Source organism: Silurus aristotelis (assembly GCF_946808225.1).
Source record: "Silurus aristotelis genome assembly, chromosome: 8".
NCBI lineage: Eukaryota > Metazoa > Chordata > Actinopteri > Siluriformes > Siluridae > Silurus > Silurus aristotelis.
Genome location: NC_139581.1, coordinates 26,546,322 through 26,572,432, shown reverse-complemented (window position 1 = coordinate 26,572,432; position 26,111 = coordinate 26,546,322). Strand labels below are relative to the sequence as shown.

The window sequence follows — 26,111 nt, the reverse complement described above, 5'->3', positions numbered from 1 at the left end:
TTTATTTCTGGAAACCTTAGTCATAATTTCCTTCATTTTAAATGCTTTCTGCCACAGAGAAATAATGTTAATTTGCTCCTTTTTCATTGAATCAACATTAGCTCAGTTGTACAGTATTTAAAGTAAAATATATCTTCTTATTTGTTGAATATCAGAGGGAATTATTCATATGAACTAGAAAAGCAGCATACCAGGGTATCCTTGTTGCTGTAGTGCACCATCCAGCCTTCTTTAATGGCTGTACTGGAGCGGCGCGTGGTGTGTCTCACCGACTGTACCACTCTCATGAGAGGAATATTAGCACTGAGGAGACCAGAACACATACTTAATCCATTTTTTTAAAAAGAAGACAGTAGGTAAGAGACATAAGGTGTGACTGACCTCTGGTCTCCACTGGCTCCATCCTGACTGCTGTCTGGGGAAAAGGAGCCAGGAATGCTGCAAGCCTCATCTGATTCATCCATCATTGAAGTTCTGTCTGAGTCCAAATATTCATTACTGTACTCCATTGGTACTTCTGTGTCTGCAGATGGACTAAACATATCTGAAAAAGCAAAGGAAAAGAAAGAAAGAAAGAAAGAAAGAAAGAAAGAAAGAAAGAAAGAAAGAAAGAAAGAAAGAAAGAAAGAAAGAAAGAAAGAAACAAACAAACAAAGAAACAAACAAACAAAGAAAGAAACAAACAAACAAAGAAAAAGGTCAACATGAGACAAAATACTCAATGAAAATGACTTCAGTTAATGTTTACATAAAAAAATGATAAGATTATATGATGACAATGCTTCTATAATTAAGAGTTAAATGTTATAAACAAAACATAACACTCCATTCTTTGTGGTTCTAAAGTTTAAAGAACCTCCCACATTTAAATACCTGCCATTTTCACAAGTGATTATCTATGCAAATGGCATATGCAAAAGGTTGTACATCTGTTTTTAAGTTGATGTTGGAACAGTGTAGCCAGTTAATCTTCATGATATTTTGACAGTATCAAATAAAAAAAAAATGTCCTGATACTTCTGCTCACTCTTTGCAAACCAACCTTATCTAATCAGAGGACTCAGTGCCAGAGTGTTCCCCTTACAGTAGACTTACATAGGGAATTCCTTGCATTTGGATAAAAAAGTAATATAAAATAAGTAATAAAATAAGTAATAAAAAGTAACATTAGTAATAATGTTTATATTTTGCATTACACTTAAATTTTATACACATTTTTATTTTAAATAATATTATTGATTAATGTTTTTGTGAAAATTTGAGTCTTTAGTTTCTTTAAATGTGTCCTCTTTTTAGACATTAGTGCAAAAACGATATGATTAATTTTATGATTTATCAAATCTTTAGGAGTGTCATCTGGCCACATGCGTCAATAGAAAAGATAAGGCTTGAGAAAAAGCTGACATTTTGTACAAACATTCACAAATTTACCAAATATCTTGCATTTAAATATAGTTGTACATATAGTGCAAAATGTTTAATGATTTATTTAAAGTTTTCATTATGTGCAAACCTTTATCCATATCTGCGAAAGTCTAACACAAACATCTCTGACTGATTCACTAAAGAAGATTCTTTTATGTGTTATTTTGTTGTCCTGAATTTGTGTTTAAATTCCGTGTACAGCAATTACCTCCAGTAGTTTCCCCAAGACAGTCATTGGGCACTTTGTATGCACACCTCTTGTGACAATTGAACTTGCAATCTGAAGGACGAATACAGAACATGTTATCAATAAAATTATATTAGTGATAAATGTAATTTAAGCAGTATAGTGTACATATTACATAATGCAATACCAAATAGTACAAAGAAATTAATAATGCCAAAAACTTTAGTCTTTATGTGAGTTTTTTCCCAAAGTGGAGGTAACATTATAATTTTCATATTTTGAGTTATAGGAAAATATTCAAGGTCAGTATAGGGACAGTCCTTATATGAAATGGTTTGGAGGGAAAATAGTTGCATTTTTATTATTTTTAATATTAAACAATTTTGTATATATATAAAAAAAAAACAGCAAAAGAAGAATTTTGAATGAATATTTGACCAACCGCAAACCCTAATTTGCATGTACAAATCTTGCTCACTTGTTTAAGTAACAGTGAAGTCCATATTTTTGTCTAAACCTATAAGCTTCTGTATTCCAAGAGTAAATGAAATGTTCACTCATCGATTCAATTTACAAGGATATACAGCAAGAATTTTAGGATGTCATTTGCACTGGTTAAGTGTAATTGCATTGTGGTTGAAAAGATAAATCAGAGTAGCAAACTAAGAAGGCAACTACAAGGAACTTGGTATCTCTTGGTAACAGGTATCATGTAGCCAGTTTAGTGGTAGGAATAATATCTGAGCCATCAATATGTACATCCTACCACTCTTCTGATACTGAGTTGGAATACTCAGTAAAAAAAAGAGCATGAAAAGATCAAGAAGTACCAGGTGTCTTGGGGAGTGGATCCCACAAATTCCATTTAAATTCCATTTTTAGTCTCTATCCAACAGAGCACAGTCCTGGAAACAGTTATTATTATGTACATTACCCTTACCCTTTCCCAGGCTTTTGGTAACGGAACAGAGCTTGAGAATATCAACTTCTACTTACCCATGTGGAGATAAGAAGATTAGAGATTTATATACACACACACACAAATGATCCAGAACATCAAAACCACTACAGATGACAACTGGATAAGCAACGACTGGGTCAGGGGCATCTAAGGCTCTTTAATATGCATAGGAGGTCTGATTCCACACAAAAAAGTTACTGTAACACAAGTTGCTGAAATAGTTCATGCTTTTTCAGCAACCAGGAGTGATTGCACTAGGTTACAATACGAGAAGAAGGCAATCAAGTGAAGGCAGTGTAATGCTCTAAACAGTGTTTTACTGGGAAACAATTAGTCCTGATATTTATGCAGATAATAACTTGACATCTACCACTCACTTATATATTTCCACAGACCAACTAGGGCAAGGGTATGCCCTAATGGCAGTGGCATCTTTTAGCAGGAAAATGCACGCTTCTAGACTGCAAAAATTATCCAATAATGTTTCGTGCAAGATGAAAAAATAGTTAAAAGTGTTCAAATTAATTTCAATTGAGTGTCTGTGGAATATGTTGGACAAGCAAGTCTAAACCAGGTTCAACTCTTAATTTACAGCACTTAAACCATCTGCATTTTGGTGTGCCAGATACCACAGCAAACAATCTGCTGAAGTCCATCAAGTCCATTTGCACAATAAATAATATTATCTCAACTTATTATATATGCTAAATTGCTTTTCATTGCTAAGTACCTGTGGAATGATAGTACATCCATCTAACCGCACGCACACACACACACACACACACACACACACACACACACACACACACACACACACTGTAGCACACATTTTTTTTGTTTTGTTTTAACATAGTCTGTTTAACCCAGACTTCATTCATTTTGCATACAAAACCAGCACAACTGTGTACTTATTTTAATTAAGAAAGTAAATACCCAAATTTAAAACCTTTTCAGTAAAACAGAGTATGGTGATTAATAAAAATATGATTGTATGATTTTATTGATATAAAATTTGCCCTTCACTTAAGTGTATTAAAAAAATATAGATTTTATGTGCTTCTAAAAGGACATGCTGCTAGTCTGTACTGAATGCATCAATTTTAAAAAGAATTTCAAGGTATATTCATGGCACTGCCTTTGTTTTATGTCATTACAATTCTTGTTTAATGCATGAAAAAGGCTCCAGGGAAAAATATTTTTAGATAGATAGATAGATTTCATAAAACCCTGTCAAATGAACTCCAAGCATCAGACCTTTGCACTGAAGTCCTTGGCGGAAAAGGCCCCGGAGGAGTCTTTTGCAGTACTGACAGACGGTGGGCCGTGTGTAGGAGTGCACTGCAAATGTGTGTGGCACCTTTACTTTACTCATTAGTATCTTGTCCAGGTGTACTGGTCGACCTGTGTAGAACCGTCTTGCCTCACTGGGCATTCGGGACTGTCCAAAAATTAGAAAAAATAGACAAAAGAAATAAAATTAATCAAGCAGGCGGTTACTATACAATTTATTCTTCTGCTTATTACCCTGCAATACCCTGTGTTGAAGGTCATATCATATAAAAAATAATATACCTTTAGGAAAATTTGATAATCAAATTTTATAACATTTTGTAAGCATTTATTTATTCATTTTTATACAGAACTTGTCTGCTTTTATTTAATTAAAAGTGATCAAATATATTATGTAACCCAAGAATCGGGTGACACCACATATACTTTGACTGTAAATATTCTAAATAAAATTAGTTTTAAAAATGTATTAAATAAATTTCTACCATGTGCTGGTGGTTTCATAAAACTATATGATTTGATTAAGTATTTGTCCCTTTGTGATTTCCTTTATATCTGTCAAAAAAAGGTTTCAGATCAATATAAAAATGTATAAAATAAGACAAATAAGCAAAACAGAAAAATTCGGATTAGGATGGGTATGTGAGCTTTACCATGTGCGTATGTGAGCGAAACAGATTTGTTTCCTCCGAGGTTAAGCTGGTGCTTAGACTACTAAGGGATTCAGCGGTGGATAAACGGAGAGACTGACTGCTGGTGAGAGATGTAGTTGACAGCCGTCTCTTTCTTGCTCCACTGCAGTTATTGGGAATGCTAAAAGCACAGCGTTTATGGTAGTTCAGCCCACAACCTGAAGGGATTTAAAAACAGTAAGTAAACAACAAAGAACAATTAATGGTTTAATGCTATACTTGACTAAAACGTCAGCAGTGTAAAGCTCTAAATTATTTGAATTCGCTATTTGGATTTTTTTTTTTAATTCTACTTAAATGTTCCTACCGATCAGAAGTTCTTACCATCACATTTGAGCCCTTGCCTGACAAGGCCAAAAAGCATCTCTCCACAGTGGTCACAGAAGGCAGGGGCACGGTATGAATGCACATTTAAAGCATGTGGACGAATCTGAAAATCCTGAAAGGTAGCAGCCGCTGCAGAAAAAGAGAAATAAAAATTGTTAAAAAAAAATCAATCATTATTAATATATTTACCATAATTTATCATTATTAAATAATGAAACAAATTTTTTTTAATTATACATTTTTTTTTTTTTTATTCATTATGGGTGAGCAACAGCTGGATCTCGTTGAATTGAACGCTAAGAACTACGACATGTCTACCAGCACACAGACAGGAGCCACCACCACACAATACCCACATCGGAAATGCATGATGGAAACATTTCCAAGTGTAAGTCCAATGTTCTCTGTATTTTGCTAGTTATGAAGGATTGTCAGACACCTGCACAATTGCATTTTTCTTATCTCACCGGGAAAGCAATAGACTGGAATCATCAAAGGAATCAAACTGCTTTAGTAAAGGCCTTGGTCTCTGCTACAATGTTAAATTCTCACCTTTCAGATCTAAAGCAGGTATCTCAAGCACTGTATTATCCTCGTTCTCTCAATATTTCAAGGATCGGCAGTGCTACATGAACAATCACAAATCTTCCACTATCTCACTTAAACAGGGTGTTCTCCAGGGCTCTGTCCTTGGTCTACAAACCCAATTCCAAAAAAGTTGGGACACTGTACAAATTGTGAATAAAAAAAAGGAATGCAATAATTTACAAATCTTATGAACTTATATTTTATTCACAATAGAATATAGATAACATATCAAATGTTGAAAGTGAGACATTTGAAATGTCATGCCAAATATTGGCTCATTTTGGATATTATGAGAGCTACACATTCCAAAAAAGTTGGGGCAGGTAAAAGTTGAATGTACATATAAGGAACAGCTGGAGAACCAATTTGCAACCAATTAGGTCAATTGGCAACATGATTGGGTATAAAAAGAGCCTCTCAGAGTGGCAGTGTCTCTCAGAAGTCAAGATGCTTTCGTCCCAATGCTGCAGCAAAAATAGTGGAGCAATATCAGAAAGGAGTTTCTCGCATTTATCATCATCTACAGTGCATAATGTCATCCAAAGATTCAGAGAATCTGGAACAATCTCTGTGCGTAAGGGTCAAGGCCGGAAAACCATACTGGATGCCCGTGATCTTCGGGCCCTTAGACGGCACTGCATTACATACAGAAATGCTACTGTAATGGAAAAAAGAAGCCATATCTAAACATGATCCAGAAGCGCAGGCGTTTTCTCTGGGCCAAGGCTCATTTAAAATGGACTGTGGCAAAGTGGAAAACTGTTCTGTGGTCAGACGACTCAAACAAATTTAAAGTTCTTGTAGGAAAACCAGGACGCCATTTCATCCGGACTAAAGGGGACAAGGACAACCCAAGTCGTTATCAGCGCTCAGTTCAGAAGCTTGCTTGGTATGTTTGCATGAGTGCGTGTGGCATGGGCAGCTTACACATCTGGAAAGGCACCATCAATGCTGAAAGGTATATCTAAGTTCTAGAACAACATATGCTCCCATCCAGATGTCATCTTCAGGAAAGACCTTGCATTTTCCAACATGACAATGCCAGACCACATACTCCATCAATTACAACATCATGGCTGTGTAGAAGAAGGATCCGGGTACTGAAATGGCCAGCCTGCAGTCCAGATCTTTCACCCATAGAAAACATTTGGCGCATCATAACTAGGAAGATGCGACAAAGAAGACCTAAGAGATTGTTGAGCAACTAGAATCCTGTATTAGACAAGAATCAGACATTTCTATTTATAAACTTGAGCAACTTGTCTTCTCAGTCCCCAGACGTTTGCAGACTGTTATAAAAAGAAGAGGGGATGCCACACACAACCTTTTTGAGATGTGTTGATGCCATGAAATGTAAAATCTTTTTGAAGATTTTTTTTTTTATTTAAAATCCCAACTTTTTTGGAATTAGGTTTGTATTATTATTTACAATATGCCTCTCAAACAAATTATTCGTCACAATGTTTTTCATTAGCACTGTTATACATTTCTAAAGTTTGCTGGCCGGATTCTATTCGCTTAACTTCCTTGTTTTCCGCATAAGTTGAAGAGCTGGTTAAACTCCAACTTTCTTGCTGCTCACCCAACTGTATAAAAAAAATATTTTTACTTAACAAAATAATTCTTGTAACTTGATGCTACTGTATATAACTTTTTTCTGCCATAGCCCGAAATTTTATGCCTTGATTACTGTAGTGTGTTTTATATATATATATACACACACACACACACACACACACACACACACACACACACACACACAATACATTACTTGTTAAAACAACTTAACTCTGGATATGAAATCCATTTCACTACGATAATTTAAATTCAGTTTAAATTTGGATAACAAGCTGTTGAGCTTAAGCCACATCAGTCTGAAGCCTTTTTTGATCCTGGAAATGTAGCGATAAGACTTAAACACTGTACTTTTTTCAGTTGCATAAAGCTTTGTTAGTTACACAGTGAAACATGTAGCCGCAGTTCCTATTCGCAACATTTGGAATCTCAAAAGAGCTCCTGACCGAGTCTCACTGTTTACAGAAATACAAACTGTTGGACATTAAAGCACTCAGCAGCAGTGATTGTCATCCACATTAAAACTACAAAATAGCTACAAAAACATTATGTACACTTACAGTTTAAACTTGTAGCTGACTAGAAGGTGGGAATAAAAACCAAGTAATGGTACAGTTACTCACCCGACAGCACTACCTCCACAAGATCCCCCTCCTGGATATCATTTGCAGCCTTGACCAGCTGCAGTATGTTATTGGTATTTGTGTCATGCTTGAAGAGAAGTATTTTATCATAGATCCCATAAAAACCGCACTCAGGGAACTGCCAGAGAGAAAGAGAGAGAGAGAGAGAGAGAGAGAGAGAGAGAGAGAGAGAGAGAGAGAGAAAAAGAGAGAGAGAGAGAGAGAGAGAGAGAGAGAGAGAGAGAGAGAGAGAGAGAGAGAGAGAGAGGAGAGATGAATTCATTCATTATGTATCTTATTCTTTCGGCTGATCGCATTAGGGGTCGCCACATCTGATCAAGTCCTCTACACCTGCCTCATTATTTATATAATACAAAATATGTTGTGAAAAAATTAACCCAAAAACTAGACCCAAGAAGATTAAGTCTTTTGTCTATATTGTTTGCACTAATGAAAAATAAATTAAAGTGAAACATAGATTTAGTTAAAATGTAAATTGACATGAATTGGTTTTGTTCGAAATTTGTTTACAAATAGCTTTTCTTGCATATTATTGTAAAGCATGCTAAAGCGATTACTGTAGTTTACAATTATACTATACATGCAATTTTATTAAAATACCACTTAAATAACATTCTAATTATACATTGTTAATCATAATTTTGAAAAATATTGTATGAAATAAAACATTCACTTTAATTTTTAAAACCAGTTGATGTGTGTAAAAAGTGCTATACAAATGAAAAATAATTAAATTAATTAAAAAAATATATTTATTATTTTTATGTATTTAAAACATAATTATATATATTTAGTAGGTATTTAGAAGGTATCATTTAACAGGTGTTTTAACCCAGCCATTATGGATGCACAAGCCAGTGCACTCTTGCCGGTCCCAAGCCCGGGTAAATGGGGAGGGTTGCGTTAGGAAGGGCATCCAGCGTAAAACATATGCCAAATCAAATATGCGGATCACAAATGAGAATTTCATACCAGATCGGTCGAGGCCCGGGTTAACAACGACCGCCACAGGTATCGTTAGCCGACAGGGTACCGGTGGAAATTGGGCTACTGTACGTCTACAGAGATGGCAGGGAAAGGAGAAGTGTAGGAGAGTAGAGGTTAGGGTTGGTACTTTAAATGTTGGTACTATGACTGGTAAATGGAGGGAGGTAGCTGATATGATGGAGAGGAGAAAGGTAGATATGTTGTGTGTTCAGGAGACCAAGTGGAAAGGGAGTAAGGCCAGGAACATTGGAGGTGGGTTTAAATTGTTTTATCATAATGTGGATGGAAAGAGAAATGGTGTAGGGGTGATTCTGAAGGAAGAGTACAGTAAGAGTGTAGTGGAGGTGAAGAGAGTTTCTGATAGGGTGATGATCGTGAAGGTGGAAGTTGAAGGGATGATGATAAATGTCATCAGTGCCTATGCTCCACAAGTTGGCTGTGAGATGGAGGAGAAGGAAAGATTCTGGAGTGAATTAGATGAAGTGGTAGATGGTGTACCTAGGAAAGAACGATTGGTGATTGGGGTAGACTTTAATGGACATGTAGGTGAAGGAAACAGAGGTGATGAGGAGGTGATGGGTAGGTATGGTTTTAAGGAGAGGAATGTGGAAGGGCAGATGGTGGTAGATTTTGCTAAAAGGATGGAAATGGCAGTGGTGAACACGTATTTCAAGAAGAAGGAGGATCATAGGAGACTGTAAGGTGTTGGCAGGGGACAGTGAAGCTAGATAGCATCGGATGTTCTGTAGGATGGTTTTGGAGGTGAAGAAGAAGAGGATGAGAGTGAGGACTGAAAGAAGAATAAGATGGTGGAAACTGAAGGAGGAAGAGTGTAGTGTGAGGTTCAGGGAAGAGGTCAGACAGGGGCTCGGTGGTGGTGAAGAGGTGCTGGATGATTGGGCAACTACTGCAGAAGTGATGAGGGAGGCAGCTAGAAAAGTACTTGGTGTTACATCTGAAAATAGAAAGCAAGACCAGGAGACATGGTGGTGGAATGAGGAAGTGCAGGAGAGCATAAGGAGAAAGAGGTTGGCAAAACAGAAGTGGGATAGACAGAGTGATGAGAAAAGTAGGCAGGAGTACAAAGAGATGCGACAGCAGGTTAAGGGGGATGTGGCGAAAGCCAAGGAAAAGGCATATGAGGAGCTGTATAAGAGGTTGGACACTAAGGAAGGAGAAAAGGATTTGTACCGATTGGCCAGGCAGAGGGACCGAGCTGGGAAGGATGTGCTGCAAGTTAGAGAAATAAAGGATGGAGAGGGAAATGTGTTGACTAGTGAGGATAGTGTGTTGAGAAGGTGGAGGGAGTATTTTGAGCAGCTGATGAATGAGGAAAATTTAGAGAGAGAGACGGTTGGATGTTGTGGAGTTGGTGAAGCAGGATGTAGATAGGATTAGTAAGGAGGAAGTGAGAGCAGCGATTAAGAGGATGAAGAATGGAAAGTCGGTTGGACCAGATGACATACCGGTAGAAGCATGGAGATGTTTAGAAAAGATGGCAGTGGAGTTTTTTACCAGATTGTTTATCAGGATTTTGGAAGGTGAGAAGATGCCTGAGGAATGGAGAAGGAGTGTGCTGGTACCGATCTTTAAGCATAAGGGAGATGTGCAGACCTGCAGTAACTACAGGGGAATTAAGTTGATCAGTCATACAATGAAGTTATGGGAAAGAGTAGTGGAAGCCAGGCTGAGAGAAGAGGTGACCATCTGTGAGCAACAGTATGGTTTCATGCCAAGGAAGAGCACCACAGACGCATTATTTGCTTTGAGGATGTTGATGGAGAAGTATCGAGAAGGACAGAAGGAATTGCATTGTGTATTTGTGGATTTAGAGAAAGCGTACAACAGAGTGCCAAGAGAGGAGTTGTGGTATTGTATGAGGAAGTCAGGTGTGTCAGAGAAGTATGTGAGGGTGGTGCAGGACATGTATGAGGACAGTGTGACGGCAGTGAAGTGTGCAGTAGGTACAACAGACTGGTTCAAGGTGAAGGTTGGACTGCATCAGGGATCAGCCCTGAGCCCTTTGCTGTTTGCAGTGGTGATGGACAGGTTGACGGACGAGGTCAGACAGGAGTCTCCCTGGACTATGATGTTTGCAGATGATATTGTGATTTGTTGTGAGAGTAGGGAGCAGGTTAAGAAGAGCCTGAAGAGGTGGAGATATGCGTTGGAGAGAAGGGGAATGAAAGTCAGTAGGAGTAAGACAGAGTACATGTTTGTGAATGAGAGGGAGGGCAGTGGAGTGATGCGGTTGCAGGGAAAAGAGGTAGAGAAGGTGGAGGAGTTCAGGTACCTGGGGTCAACAGTGCAAAGTAATGGAGAGTGTGTTAGGGAAGTAAAGAAAATAGTGCAGGCAGGGTGGAGTGAGTGGAGAAGAGTGACAGGAGTGATTTGTGATAGTAGGGTATCTGCAAGAATGAAAGGGAAAGTTTATAGGACTGTAGTGAGACCTGTGATGTTGTATGGATTAGAGACATTGGCATTGAGTAGAAGACAGGAGGTGGAGCTAGAGGTAGCAGAGCTGAAGATGTTGAGGTTTTCATTGGGAGTGACGAGGATGGACAAGATTAGAAATGAGTTTATTAGAGGGACAGCGCATGTAGGATTTTTAGGTGACAAGGTGAGGGAGGCGAGATTGAGATGGTTTGGACATGTGCAGAGGAGGGACATGAATTATATTGGTAGAAGAATGCTGAGGATGGAGCCACCAGGTAGGAGGAAAAGAGGAAGACCAAGGAGGAGGTTTCTGGATGTGGTGAGGGAAGACATGCAGGTAGTTGGTGTGAAATAGGCAGATGTAGAGGACAGGGTGGTATGGAGACAGATGATCCGCTGTGGCGACCCCTAATGGGAGCAGCCGCAAGAAGAAGAAGATTTAACAGGTGTTTTATTTTAGATTTGCTGCAACAGTTGTATTTCACCTCAACAGTGTGAGTTGGGCATCTATAATGGAGGGTTAAATGACCTGCAATTAAATAAGTGTCTATGTGCCAGATTAATTATTCCCTAATTAATCAAGTGTCTGATTGTCTGTTCATAAAGCTGCAAAATAAAAAAAATATCTCAAAATAAATCTGAACATCTGTATTTTACAAGAACAATGCATGGCATTTTAAACAACATATTAAACATAAACTATGTAGTTATTGAAAAGCATGAAATTGGATAGTGTGTTATCGATTTTCCAGAATCATGGTGAACCTACAGTACATAAAAATAAAAGTAATTCTTGAAATGTTATGACTTATGCAAGAACATGTAAGATTTCATGCCAACATGTTTACAAGAATGTCTTCACATGGTCTCAAAGCAGCTTTAAACAGATAATGCAGTTGCTGAAGAAAAAATGTATGTGCCGCCACCAGTTCAGTTAAATTCCAGTTAGATTCCATTGTGTAATTAGTAAATACAGTACTGTACAATAAGGTCTGTGCTGAGGTGAATTTAGACATTTGCTAAAGCTACACAGGAAATGCTCTAAGAGCCATGTAGGAGATGAATTTAAGTATGTGATGTATCCACCAGTGCTAGGAAGACATTAATATAACAATGTGATTCAATGTGATGCCAGAAGAGCTCAAGATAAAATTTAACTTTCGAGTGATTAGGGACATGTGCCTAATTATTTGACAAAATCATTTGAGCATGCAGTGACCGATGGGAAATGTAGTTCAGACCATAATCCTGACAGCGTGTCCCCTTTAGTGAATCACTTCTGAATTGCAAAAGTCTCCTCTTTCAGGTCTCTAGGAGTGCTGTCAATTCCTAAGCCATTAGGAGATAATATAAAGTTGCTGGGCATCATGGCATCTGTGAATGTGGAGTGGTAGTAAGAATGAAATTCACAGCAGAGCCAGAGGGGAGAGCAATGCTCTCTGCAAGGTCAAAGGGGGTTGGGACTTTCCCAAAGGGGGTGGAATCCTCAGCTGACCAGAGAGGTGGAGCAGCATTCACAGCCCAGAATGGGCTGATTGTGCAACCTGACGGGTGATGGCGGTGCGGCAGTAGCTCGCAGCGGCCACTCCGGACCCAAAATGGTGCTAATTTCAGTTTGTAGCCCGCCTTACGCAACACATGGACATCGGAGCAACCAGTGCCCCTGTGTACAACTGCAAAACCCTCAAAGGACTCAGAAATAACCCAAACAACAGAATAAATGATGACCTGCGGCAGAAGCTACGCGACCTCAGCGTGCTCCGAGAACCAGGCCTCCAGACCTCGGCGTCGCCTGTGGCGGATGGATGGAGGAGGGGGAATCGAAAGCGCTGCGAAAGAAAGCGGAAGAGAATTCACGGCCACTTCCAGGACAGTGGAGACACCCAGAGCATGTGGCAGGGCATCCAGGCGAATTACAAGATAACGTCACCTGCTTGTGACCGTGACACCGAAAACGAAAACGACTTCTACGCCAGTTTTGAGGTGCAGAACAACATGGTGGCAGGGAAGACCATCCCTCCTCCCACTGACCAGGTGCTCTGTCTAACCACAGCTGAAGTGAGGAAAACTCTATGCAGAGTTAACCCACGGAAGTCTGCTTCACCAGACAACATTCCTGGCAGAGTGCTCAGGGAATGTGCACAACAGCTAGCAGATGTCCTCACAGACATCTTCAACATCTCCCTGAGCAGCGCCACTGTTCCTACGTGCCTCAAGACAACGACCATCATTCCCGTGCCGAAGAAGTCTACTGTCTCCTGCCTCAATGACTATCGTCCTGTTGCACTCACACCCATCCTGATTCAAGAGTTCGAGAGGCTCGTCATGAGGACATCAAGACCCAGCTTCCACCCGCACTGGACCCCATGCAGTTCGCGTATCGTCCACACCGCTCCATGGACTATGCCATCTCCACATCCTAGAACCACCTAGAAAACAAGGACTTGGGCTTTTTTGGTTTCCACCAAAAAAGCCCAGCAGCGTCTTTACTTTCTGAGAATGCTGAGGAAAGCCCACCTCCCTCCCCCCATCCTGACCACGTTCTACAGAGGGACCATTGAGAGCATCCTGAGCAGCTGCATAACTGCCTGGTTTGGGAATTGCACCGCCTCAGATCGCAAGACCCTACAGAGGATAGTGAGGACAGCTGAGAAGATAATCGGGGTCTCTCTCCCCTCTATCATGGACATTTACACCACACGCTGCATCCACAAACCACACAGCATTGTGGATGAGCTCACACACCCGTCACACACACTTTTCACCCTCCTACCATCAGGGAAGCGGTTCCGAAGCATTCGGGCCGCCACATCCAGACTGTGCAACAGTTTCTTCCCTCAAGCCTGTACAAACCGGACTTAACCCACACTCATACTCACTTCATGTGACTGATCTGTACAAACCGGACTCAAACACATACCATACACTTCGCACACCCATGACCACCATGTACCACTCACATTAATCATTACCACAAAAATGTTTACATGCCGTTTTCTTTGCACATCTTCCGGGATTGCTGATATTGTTCTTCTGCACAATATTCTGTCCACATATTTTTGCCACTGTTCACCTTATCTTGGTTGCTGCTATTTGTTTAAATTGCACAATATTGTTTACAGTTTTCTGCTACAGTGCACCTTATTTTGTTAAGACAGGTTTACTGGCGGAGCTATTTTGTGTTTTGTGTATTGTGTATCCTGCACTGTCCTGTGTTGTCTTGCACTGTCTTGTGTTGTCTTTTGCACTGTTTGCACCAGTTGCACACATGCACTTTATGTGTACTTTAAGTACAGAGTAGGAACGTTTATTAGAATATAAACACACAAAGAGATCCAGAAACGCAGGCAAATTAAAAAACATGAAAAGGCTATGAATGAACAAACAGCAAACGTTTGCTCGCAAATGTTGAGCAATTTTATAAGCATCACACATGCACTTTATGTGGCAAGGATCTCCTACTTAGTTCTTGGCCCTGTGTTTTTTCTGTTCTGTGACTGTTGTTTATGTTGTTTTATGTAGCACCTGGGTTCTGGAGGAACGTTGTTTCATTTCACTGTGTACTGCATCAGCTATATATGGTTGAAATGACAAAAAAAGCTTCTTGACTTGACTCTTGACAGAGTAGCATCCTTAGCCAGGGGGTGGATGATGACGGGAAACAGAATCGTCAGCCACACGTGGTGACTTCTCAGCCAAGCGGGGGAAGAAGCAGCGCCCTTAGCTGGGCAACAGGGCGAAACATGGTGACATCTTCTACAGGAGAGAGAGGAGATGGAAGATGGTTGCCATCAGGTTGGCCATTATAAAAAATGCTATGAACAGCCACATGGCATCAGGCCAGTTTTTGGTGCTCCCGAAGCACACAGTTCTTCTCAAGAAGGGTCTCTTGCTCAGCGAAAAATGTATCTGCTTCATCAATTGTATTGGGTCACATGAAGCAAGTGCGGATTACTTTAATTAAATTGCAAAGATATAAAACAAAGAAACAAACACCAAATACATGAAACAAACAAACTTGGGCATGAGCTAAACCAACAACCACAGAAGACAAAAGTGTGACAAAGTGTGCTGTGAAGGCTTATATACATTCAGGAAAAGGCACATGTCCCCCAATTTAGGGACATGTAACCAAGTCATGAGAGCATGAAGTAACTGATAGGAAATGTAGTTCAGACTATAATCTTTAATAATTTTTTCATGTGTAGTAGTTTGGACTACTAAATTATTAATTATTAATTTTTTTATGCACATTTATGCTGCTTCCTCTTTACTGAACTAATTGGTCCTTGCCCTCTTATTTACTTCCTGTTTTATTAAATACAGTGCCTGTCTGTTGCTTTTGCCAATGGCAGGGTTTTTATGTGATTCTGAGCACACTATAAGCGGGGTTTTTGTTCATTGATCTAATTAGCCTAAGGCTGATAGATAGGTGAATCTGTAATTGTATTGATCCTTGGGGGAGATTACTCAGGTCTGTACATGTGTCCATAACTGAACTGAAATTTTGTGTCCTGTCTTTCATCATTATGGAATTATTTCATTATTAATTTCCTTTATTTCATTATTTAATCATTTACTTCATTTCATTATTATGAACCTGATGTTACTGATGTATAAATTTGTATTTATATAAAGGCAAAGCAACAAACTTGTTAAAAAGTATGTCTTCCTGTCATGTATTCAGAGAGCACATGGGAGCAGAGGTGGACGTAAGTACAGAGTAGGAACGTTTATTAGAATATAAACACACAAACAGATCCAGAAACGCAGGCAAATTAAAAAACATGAAAAGGCTATGAATGAACAAACAGCAAACGTTTGCTCGCAAATGTTAAGCAATTTTATAAGTTGCTCAGTAGCTCCTGGTTCCATAATCTCAAATGACTGTATAAGACTGTAGGAAGGACATTACTCATAATCTCCCACTCCAGTGATCATGTTAGTTCTCACTCTCTAGTGTTCAGTATTGTTTAAAGATTTATGATCACACTCTTGATATCACCCAAATGAGTCTGGTTCCCTTTTGAGTCTGGTTCCTTTTAAGGTTTCTTCCTCATAACATCTAAGGGAGTTTTTCCTTGCAACAGTTGCCATGGCTGCTCATCAGGGATAAAAACACATCGTTCACCTTCACTGTTAAACTCTGTAAAGCTGCTTTAAGACAATGTCTGTTGTGAAAAGCGCTATAGAAATAAATTTGACTTGAGTTGACTTGACTATAATACTTTCATAGAGGCCTGTTAGCTCTGTCATTATTAGTTCATATGATAAGCATTGGTAAAACAGTTATTAAACAAAATGTGTTTTCAAATACGGGGGAGTGGTGGCTCCAGCGGTTAAGGCGCTGGGTTGCCAATCGGAAGGTCTGGGGTTCAAGCCCCGGTATCGCCAAGCTGCCACTCTTGGGCCCTTGAGCAAGGCCCTTAACCCTCTATGCTCCGGGGGTCCCTTACGAGGGAAATATCAAGGTCCGTGACGTCGGAGTGACGTGGGGCCGCCTTCCCGTGGGCTCACCACCTGCAGGAGGGACCGTAAGGGACGGTGCTGTGAGGATTGGGCAGCAGTCGAAGGCGAGGGCCTGCTTAGACTGCTGCCCCCGCGACCCGAATTACGGATAAGCGGGAGAAAATGAATGAATGAATGAATGAATGAATGTTTTCAAATACAAGTAAATACAGTAAAAACAGTAATTCACATGTTTGGGCAGTTTTAAATAAATCAAACTTGTCAAATCTTTCTGTAGATTTATAAAAACCAAAAAACCTACGTAGGATCACTTGATTTGCTCACGTCTCACATCTACTATTTTAATTTAATTATTTTCTATATTAATATTAAATAAAGTTTCTGTTAGGCGTGGTGCGGAGGCGGAAGACGGAGTAACGGCAAACAGAAACTTTATTTAACAAAGGCAGAGCCAACACAAAATACCCGCGTAGATCGGGATAATCCGGCAAACGGCAGTCCAATAATAACATCCACGGTGCATTATCGAGGAAGCGCGGCGCGGAGGAAGCGACGGGGAAGCGTCGGAAGTCCGAGGTTCGCTGGGGAAGGAAAACGCAGCCGTGGAGTGAGCGAGGAGTCCGGGAGGAGAAGGTATGAAGCGGGTGCAGCATACACACGACCACGCTTGAACACATACAATAACGGACAGCGAGTGTGGGTGAGTGAGCGGTTTATATGGGAGCCGGGAGTGATTGAGTAACGCGCTTCAGCTGTGCATGATTTGCGCTGCGAGCTTGGGAGCACGCGGAGGCAATGACAGCCTCTGAAGGAGGCGTGGCAGGTGGATTTCTGACACCCCCCCCCCCCCAAAGGGGCGGCACCTGACGCCCCCAAACCACCAACCGCCCGGTGGACCCGGGCAATCGGAGGAGGGCCCCTCCAGTCTTCCAGGGTCGAAGGGGACCCGGCCAGAACCGCCACGGAGCCAGGAAGAGCAGGGAAGGGCCCGAGGCGAAGCGACCACCACTGCGGAAAGCCGGAACGGGACAACGACCCCAGCGGGGCCCCGGAACGAAGCACAGCCCCCCGCGGAAGCCAGGAACGGGGCGAAGTCCTCGGCGCAGACTAGAGGCGGAGAGACGTCGACCACGGAGGCCCGGAGCAGAGCGACGACCTCAGCAAAGACCGGAGGCAGCGCGACGTCCTCCACGGAGCCTTGGAGCAGAAGGACGCCCTCTGCGGAGGCTGCAGGCGGAGCGACGACCCCCACGGAGACACGGAGCGGAGCGACGCCCTCGGCGGAGACAGGAGGCGAAGAGACGACCCCCCTGGAGCGGAGCGACGCCCTTGGCGGAGACAGGAGACGGAGAGACGACCCCCCCTGGAGACCTGGAGCGACGCCCTCGGCGGAGAGACGCCATCCACGGAGCACTGGAGCAGACTGACGCCCTCAGTGGAGACTGGAGGCGGAGCAATGCCCTCAGTGGAGACCTGGTGCGGAGCGACAACGTGGGCGGAGGCCGGAGGCGAAGCGACGCTTCCGGTGAAGGATTGGAACCCAGCAGTGCCCATCGTAGAGTCCAGAGGCCGAAAACCGTCCATGGCGGAGAGCAGTGACCGAGAGACGCCCTCCACGGAGACCTGAATTGGAGTGATGCCCAAGGCGGAGGCCGGGAACGGAGCCACGCCCTCAGCGGAGACCGGCAGCTGAGCGACCTCCTCTGCGGTGGTCTGGAGCTGAGAGGCGGTCACCCTGGAGACCTGGAGAGGCATGACGTCCCTGGCGGCAACCTGAGGCTGAACGATGACCACCCCCACGACCTGGAACGGATCGCCGCTGCCCAGGAAGGTCTGGAATGGAACCTCATCACCCACGGGGACCTGGAGTGGAGAGACAACCCTGGTGACCATTTGACGAAGAGGTGTTCTCGGGGAGGCGTTGGCGCGAAACCGGGCTCTTCTTGGGACGCTGGCGCGGAACCGAGCTCTTCTTGAGACCCTGGAACGGAGCTGAACACTCCTGGGAGTCCTGAGACGGAACCAAACTCTCCTCGGGAATTGGGAGCGAAGAGAAGCTCTCGTCGGGGACCGGGAGCGAAGAGGAGCTCTCGTCAGGGACCGGGAGCGAAGAGGAGCTCGCCTGGAGGTCCTGGGAAGAAGCCAGGCTCTCGGGGACTCTCTGGAGCGGAACTAAGCTCTCCTCGGAAATCAGGAGTGAAGCCAAGCTTTCCTCAGGAACCGGGAGCGAAGAGGAGCTCTCCTGGAAGCCTAGGAGCGGAGAGGAAGCCGCCTGGGGACCCTGGAGCGGAGAGGAGCTCGCTGGGAGGTCCTGAGACGAAGCCGAGCTCTCAAGGACTCTCTGGAGCGGAACCGAGCTCTCGGGGACTCTCTGGAGCGGAACCGAGCTCACGGGGACTCCTGGAGCGGAACCGAGCTCACGGGGACTCTCTGGAGCGGAACCGAGCTTACGGGGTCGCTCAGGGACAGAGAGGAGCTCACTGGGTTGCTCAGGGACAGAGAGGAGCTCACTGGGTCGCTCAGGGACAGAGAGGAGCTCACGGGCTCGTTCAGGGACAGAGAGGAGCTCTCACGGAGGTCCTGGGACAGAACGGAGCTCTCTTTAGGACCCTGGAGCGGAACGGAGCTCTCTTCGGAGACCTGGAGCGGAGCTGAACCAACCCGAAGGTTTTGGAGCAGGATGGAGAGCTCCTGGAGGTCCTGGAACGAAACGGAGCCAGCCTGGATATCCTGGAGCTGTCCTGGAGGGCCTGGAGCAGCGCGGTGACCTCCTGGAAACTCTGATTAGGAACAGCGTTCTCGGAAGCGGGGGAGAGGAGATGGAGATCAGCCGAGGTTATCCCGAGTCCCCTGGTGAGAAGCTGGAGGAACCTGGCGCATGAGCTTTCCTTGCCTTCAGTCGTGCTCCACAGCTCTCTGGCGAAGGAAGAGAGATTCCTCAGGCAGCAGAGACATGTGGAGCGCGATTTTCGCTTCTTCTGTGGGATAACTGGCTGGGTTCAACTCCACGTATCGATCCACGCTCTGTAAAAACTCCCTCCATTCAGCTCTGTTGCCGGAGAAGCGAGCCGGGAGTCCCGTGACGTCATTGAGGGGGCGTGGCACTGCCGAGCGTGCCCGAGCAGCGGCTGCAAGCTTCCGGGTTTTCCCGGGGGCGAAGCTCGGCTGCCGCTTGATCGCGGCTGAGCGAGCCCGGCCTCCAAGGCTCGGTTAATGCTGGGACCACGGCGTTAATCCGATCATGTCCTTTCTTCTTTTTGTCCTTTTCTCTTTTTTGTCCATATATTCCTTTTCAAGGGTCCGTTATTCTGTTAGGCATGGTGCGGAGGCGGAAGCCGGAGTAACGGCAAACAGAAACTTTATTTAACAAAGGCAGAGCCAACACAAAATACCCGCGTAGATCGGGATAATCCGGCAGATGGCAGTCCAATAATAACATCCACGGTGCGTCCGAGGTGAGCTGGGGCAGGAAAACGCAGCTGTGGAGTGAGCGAGGAGTCCGGGAGGAGAAGGTATGTAGCGGGTGCAGCATTCACATGACCACGCATGAACACATACAATAACGGACAGCGAGTGTGGGTGAGTGAGCGGTTTATATGGGAGCCGGGAGTAATTGAGTAACACGCTTCAGCTGTGCATGATTTGCGCTGCGAGCTTGGGAGCGCGCGGAGGCAATGACAGCCTCTGAAGGAGGCGTGGCTGGTGGATTCCTGACAGTTTCAGCTATACTAAAGGACCTTGTGCTACTGAAATAGCTTGTTAGGCTCAGTTAAACAAGTCACATTTAATTGAAGAGTGCAGATGTATTTTTGTCTTTTTAGATTTTAAACTGGACATGTGTGCATAAACATTACGGTGCATGATACTGCTAAATATTTTACAGTTTGACTTGAAAAAATTATGGAACTGGATGTTTTGGCCCCTTGCAAGTATTCTAAAGAATCTAGTAGTTAATCCGCCAGGTGTGCATAAAAAAAGCAAATACGTATGAAAGCAATGTCATAACGTCAATTTGCCAAAAATGTTTGAGAACACCAGACATGATACATTTCTAAAATAGAATAGAATAGAATAGAATAGAATAGAATAGAATAGAATAGAATAGAATAGAATAGAATAGAATAGAATAGAATAGGCTTTATTTGTCACATATACATTACAGCACAGTGAAATTCTTTCTTCGCTGTGGTCAGAGCCCAGGGTCAGCCATGATACAGTGCCCCTGGAGCACAAAGAGTTAAGGGGCTTGTTCAAGGTCCAAGAGTGGCAACTTATCAAAACTAAGGCTTGAAGCCCAATCAGAACCGAGCACCTTAACCACTGAGCTACCACTACCCCAAATCATCAAGTGAAAGAAAAATTTATATATAATACACAAAATAATTGCCTTTTGGTTAAAATTGATAGAAAAACATTGCTGTTTAGTGAAGTGTGACATGTATGTCCATTAATTTAGCAGTTTTTTTAATAAAGACAATTAAATGTTTATTTATGAAATCAGTTTGAAGCATTTGAAAAGTGTCACCATATTCTAATACTGTTTGTACATAAAACATTAATTAGGCAGAAAAGATTTTGGGCTAAGTACCATTCTATAATTCATAATGTGTTATAACCAAAAAGAAAAAAAACTGAGCATGAATATATCAATTAAATAATTCCAATTATAGTAATAATAAGGCTGCCTAAAATTCACCTGAAACAAGAAAATTGAAAATACCTGAACCTGCTAATACACATGTTCATAATAATCTTTCAAAATTACAGATGCACTTCTTAATTTCTCTAAAGAGTTCCAGTAGTAAGTAGTTTAAATAGTTAAACAAATATTAATTCTTAACATTTGAGATTGTATTGTTTGCTAATTTTGTCAGTTATATTTGCAATATACCCAAATAAAGTTAGGATATAAACATTTTTTACAAAGGAAATTGTAAAACCTTAAACCTAATAACATTTTATAGTGATAGAAAATCTCAATATTATTTTCTGATGTACTGCAAATTACACCAACTATCCCTTTTCACAGAAATACCTTTTTACTTGTTTCTGTGCCCACATATCTGTTGCTCACTCATTGATTTTTGTGTTGCGTGTGACTGTCAGGATTACTACATTTCTCATCAGCCAATGCACAGTCACATGACTTGATCACACGTCACTAATCACTCACACCTGTTTCTTGTCACCTTGATTAGCACTTGTATATACACCTTTTTTTTTTTAAAGGTCCCCTGGTGGTCTAGTGGTTAAGATGCAGCGCTCCCACCGCTGCGACCCGGGTTCGAGTCCCGGTCAGGGAACCATCCCCAGCCACTCTTAGTGCCGGTCCCAAGCCCGGATAAATTGGGGAGGGTTGCGTTAGGAAGGGCATCCAGCGTAAAACATGTGCCAAATCAAACGTGCGGAGGATCCGCTGTGGCGACCCCTAACGGGAGAAGCCGAAAAGAAAGTTTTATATACACCTTTTTCTCTGGTGTCTGTCATAATCCATGGATTATGCTGGTTTCGCTCAAGCTCATGTTAGTTGGTGTTTGTTTTACAAACTTTGTTTCTTGTTTTATATCTTTGCATTTTAATTAAAATAATCTACACTTGCATCCGCTTATTAGGTGACACCATCACTAATTAAGGACAAACCAATATCCAAGTTGCATGGTGACAAATAAATGGATTACTCTCAGACTTTAGACTTCTTTGTTCAAGAATCTACCCTGACACCCTGTGGCATGTTTTTAAATGTTAACTAGCATGCAACTGATAATGGAATGTGCTATCACCAGCCAAAGCTGTGAAATACTTTCAGTGTATACACTAATCATAATAAACTTGATCAAAAGAGCATGTTGCACCCTGGTCTGTCTTCTAAACAAATTATGTATAACCTAACATAAATTTTTTATCTCTGTCTGTAGGCACCTTTGCAAAATTCACATAGAACTTTATATTCTATCAGGTCACTGAGCCTGAATGCACAATGCATTATATTCTCATGCCAGTGTTCCAATGCATGTTTGCACAGTAGGAAAACAATAGATACTGTTGTAATCATATCTGAGCCTCTAGAGGATTTGAATGGAAACAGCAGAGCACAATTTGTAAGGGTGCATTGTGTCATAAAGGATAGGATTTCTGAGACTGCACCTGTTAAAACGGTGATGAATTATAAAAGCCCTACCCCTTTCTCTTTTTCTACTCTTAACTTCTGTTCATTTCTCAATTATTTAGCCTAAACTTTACTCAGTTAAATAACTTGTGACCCCAATGCTTTTTTTGCTTTAATAACATTTTTAAACTATTGTACTATCCTACTTTCGTTATGTAAAATTTAGGCTAACAGAAGAAGCTACATGGTGCACTGCTTGGATTACATGTTATTTACCGGTGAATTTGATTTGCCAGAAGTATGCTATTAAGCAGTGCTGTTAACTTAAAATGCACAAGAAAAACACATTTCATGCACTTCCAGTAAGCCCTTTTGAGCATTTGATGCACTAAAAATGTACTTCCCGGGGCCAAGACAATATGTGGAATCTCAGGGATCAACACTTCAAGCCATTTGTGCTCTACATGCTCCCATTAACCATATTAAACAATAACACTGCTTACCATAATTATGCCGATGATGCTCTCTAACCAAATAATTGCAAACCAATAGATTTAGTTCGTCATTGTAGACAGAACATAAACTGTTGGATTAAATTTAATTAAATAGCCCAAAGCAAAAGTTATTTTGTTTGGCATCAAAGACAACTTGAACTTATATAGTTTCAGATACAGGCAATGAAAATTTCTTCAGACAAATTTTATTTTCTTCCAATGCACAGCAGTCAAAAATGTATATTTAGCCAAGAATGAATGTGAGATTCACATAACCTGGATTTCATAAAGAAACTTAGACAAATCAGAATTTAAAGTGCATTTAGAAAAACATATCTAAATGGCATCAAACAGAGTTTCTGATTATGCAGGATTATAGCCACAATAGCATTAGTGAGACTAGGAATTGATTTTGGAGACCTGGCACTCAGTTTATGTTCCACTTTATCTTATAAAACCATGTGTTTAACCAGACCTCACTTACAAGTTTTTAAGTAAGTTCTCTTACTTGCTTTAGTTCATTAAGGTTTGTGTCCACAAAGTTTTGGCTATATAGACTGAAATTTCATTTAATCACAATTAAATGGTCCAAAAGCAAATAATTACAGGGTGGAAATGTTTAAATATATATTATTGCATTTTACAGACGCCCTTATGCAGAGCATATTACATGTATCAACATAGCATTTGAGGCTCAAGAGCCTTGTTTAAGGGAGTTGCAGTTTATACTCATGACTTTCCACTCAATAATCTATCACCTTATCAACTATGTCATCACTGACCCAATATTAACAGAACTCTAGCACCCCCACCTTACGCATTTCCATGTTTAGCACTTCATAACCAACTTTTCATAACCAACCTCTAACTGTACCATATGTATTTAGATTAATAGTTAATATTGTTCTTGGCAAAAAAATCCTGGCCAAAATGCTTTAACATCATATCCAGTATCATGAATACCTTCCAAAATAATTGGAAAATGTTAGCTAGTATTTATGTCGCATGTGCCCGATTTTACAGGTCAAAATAGTCTGCCAGATCAACATATCCATTTATATGTATCTAATTTCTCCATTTCAATTCATGATTGTAATTCTATAGAACCACTAGCCATTAAGACAATAAGAGACTTATAAATAATATTTGCACTCTCTAACATCAGTAACTCTGTTATTCCAATTTATAGTATTAAATCATTTTTAACAATTACTGCTCTTATCATTATAATTTAAGAATGCTAATAAAACCATTTGAACAAGAATATGATGTTTACTTTGATCCACTATTGTCTGATAATATTATAATATAAATATGATAATATAAACCTTGATTTTGACTGTGAGATAAGATACATTGACTGGAGATTTACCTTGTAAAAGTTTATTGACTGGACATGAAGGGCTTCACAGCTGACAATGCATATCAGAGAAATTACCAAGCCAAAATGTCAAAGGAACTGCCTGCAGAGCTCAGACAGGATTCTTGCAAACAATGCTTCTGTGCACATAGCATGGTCTATGAAGATATTGTTTTCTTGAGTTGAATTTAACTAAATCTCGTGCGTTGCTAAAACAGCTGACTACACAAATAATCTTGATGCTTAATGAATAAAAACCCCCAGCCATACAGCAAAATCCTGGCTTTCCCAAAGAGTGGAGTTTATTATAACAGAGAGGTGACTAAATCTATAATGTGATGAACAAGAGTATTTTTTGTCACCTGACTTGTTCTTTATTCATGCTTTGTCCCTAATTACTGGAATTTTACTGGTTTGACAGGGACTGATATGTCACTCATAAACATGAAAACAGGTATAGTAAAAGTTCAACCAATTATTTTACTTCTCTGGAATCTTTGCCTAGTTAATGACTTTGTCAGGTTTGAACAATATAATTTATACAGTGGTGTAAAAAAGTGTTTGCCCCCTTCCTTGTTTGCCCCCTTCCTCTTATTTTTTTGCATGTTTAATGTTTAGATCATCAAACTAATTTAAATATTAGAATATTAGTAAAAGATAACACAAGCGAACACAACATGCAGTTTTTAAATGAAGGTTATTATTATTGAGGGGGATTTTGGGTTTTGATGTCATAAATCAACAGATATCGTTTTCAAAATCAAGCTTTTTTTTTACCTTTCTTAAAATGTTATACAAAAAATATAGTGCTTGTAAAATATTACGCATATGCACATATGGTAATATATATATATATATATATATATATATATATATATATATATATATATATATATATATATATATATATATATATATATATAATATTGCCAAAGGTATTCTTTTGTCCGGCTTCACTGAGCTTGAGTAACACCCGAATTTTAATCCATAGGGTTTAATATGATGTTGGCCCACCCTTTGCAGCTGTAACAGCTTCAACTCTTCTGGGAAGGCTTTCCACAAGGTTTAGGAGTGTGTTAATGGGAATATTTGACCATTATTCCAGAAGCACATTTGTGAGGTCAAACACTGATATTGGACGAGAAGACCTGGATCAATCAGTCTCCGCTCTAATTCATCCCAAAGGTGTTCTTTTGGATTGAGGTCAGGACTCTGTGCAGGCCAGTCAAGTTCTTCCATACCAAACTCGCTTATCCATGTCTTTATGGACCTTCCTTTGTGCACTGGTGCGCAGTCATGTTGGAAAAGGAAGAGGCTGTCCCCCAAAATGTTCCCACAAAGAGCATGAAATTGTCCAAAATGTCTTATTATGCTAAAGCATTAAGAGTTCTTTTGCTGAAACTAAAGGGCTGAGCCCTACTCCTGAAAATCCCACCAAACTTTACACTTGGCACAATGCAGTCAAACCAGTACCGTTCTCCTGGCAACCACCAAACCCAGACTGAGTAATTAGTAAAACCCAAAAACTCAGACATACAGTGAGTAAAATAAGTATTTGAACACCCTGCTA

General features: G+C 41.1%; 1 protein-coding gene across 3 annotated transcripts in view; it reads right to left on the bottom strand.

Moving 5' to 3' along the window:
* prkd2 (protein kinase D2) overlaps positions 1-26,111 on the bottom strand; it is a 44,813-nt gene that overhangs the window by 10,330 nt on the left and 8,372 nt on the right. For all 3 annotated transcript variants that reach the window (XR_014534729.1, XM_083548853.1, XM_083548852.1), the window contains exons 3-9: positions 7,669-7,807; positions 4,880-5,011; positions 4,517-4,713; positions 3,828-4,011; positions 1,634-1,705; positions 382-544; positions 192-303 (exon numbers count right to left, since the gene is read on the bottom strand). Coding sequence is in view for 2 of the 3 variants with exons in the window: in XM_083548853.1 (XP_083404979.1) it covers positions 192-303; positions 382-544; positions 1,634-1,705; positions 3,828-4,011; positions 4,517-4,713; positions 4,880-5,011; positions 7,669-7,807 (999 nt within the window). In the remaining variant the exon portion in view is untranslated. The remainder of the gene's footprint in view (positions 1-191; positions 304-381; positions 545-1,633; positions 1,706-3,827; positions 4,012-4,516; positions 4,714-4,879; positions 5,012-7,668; positions 7,808-26,111) is intronic.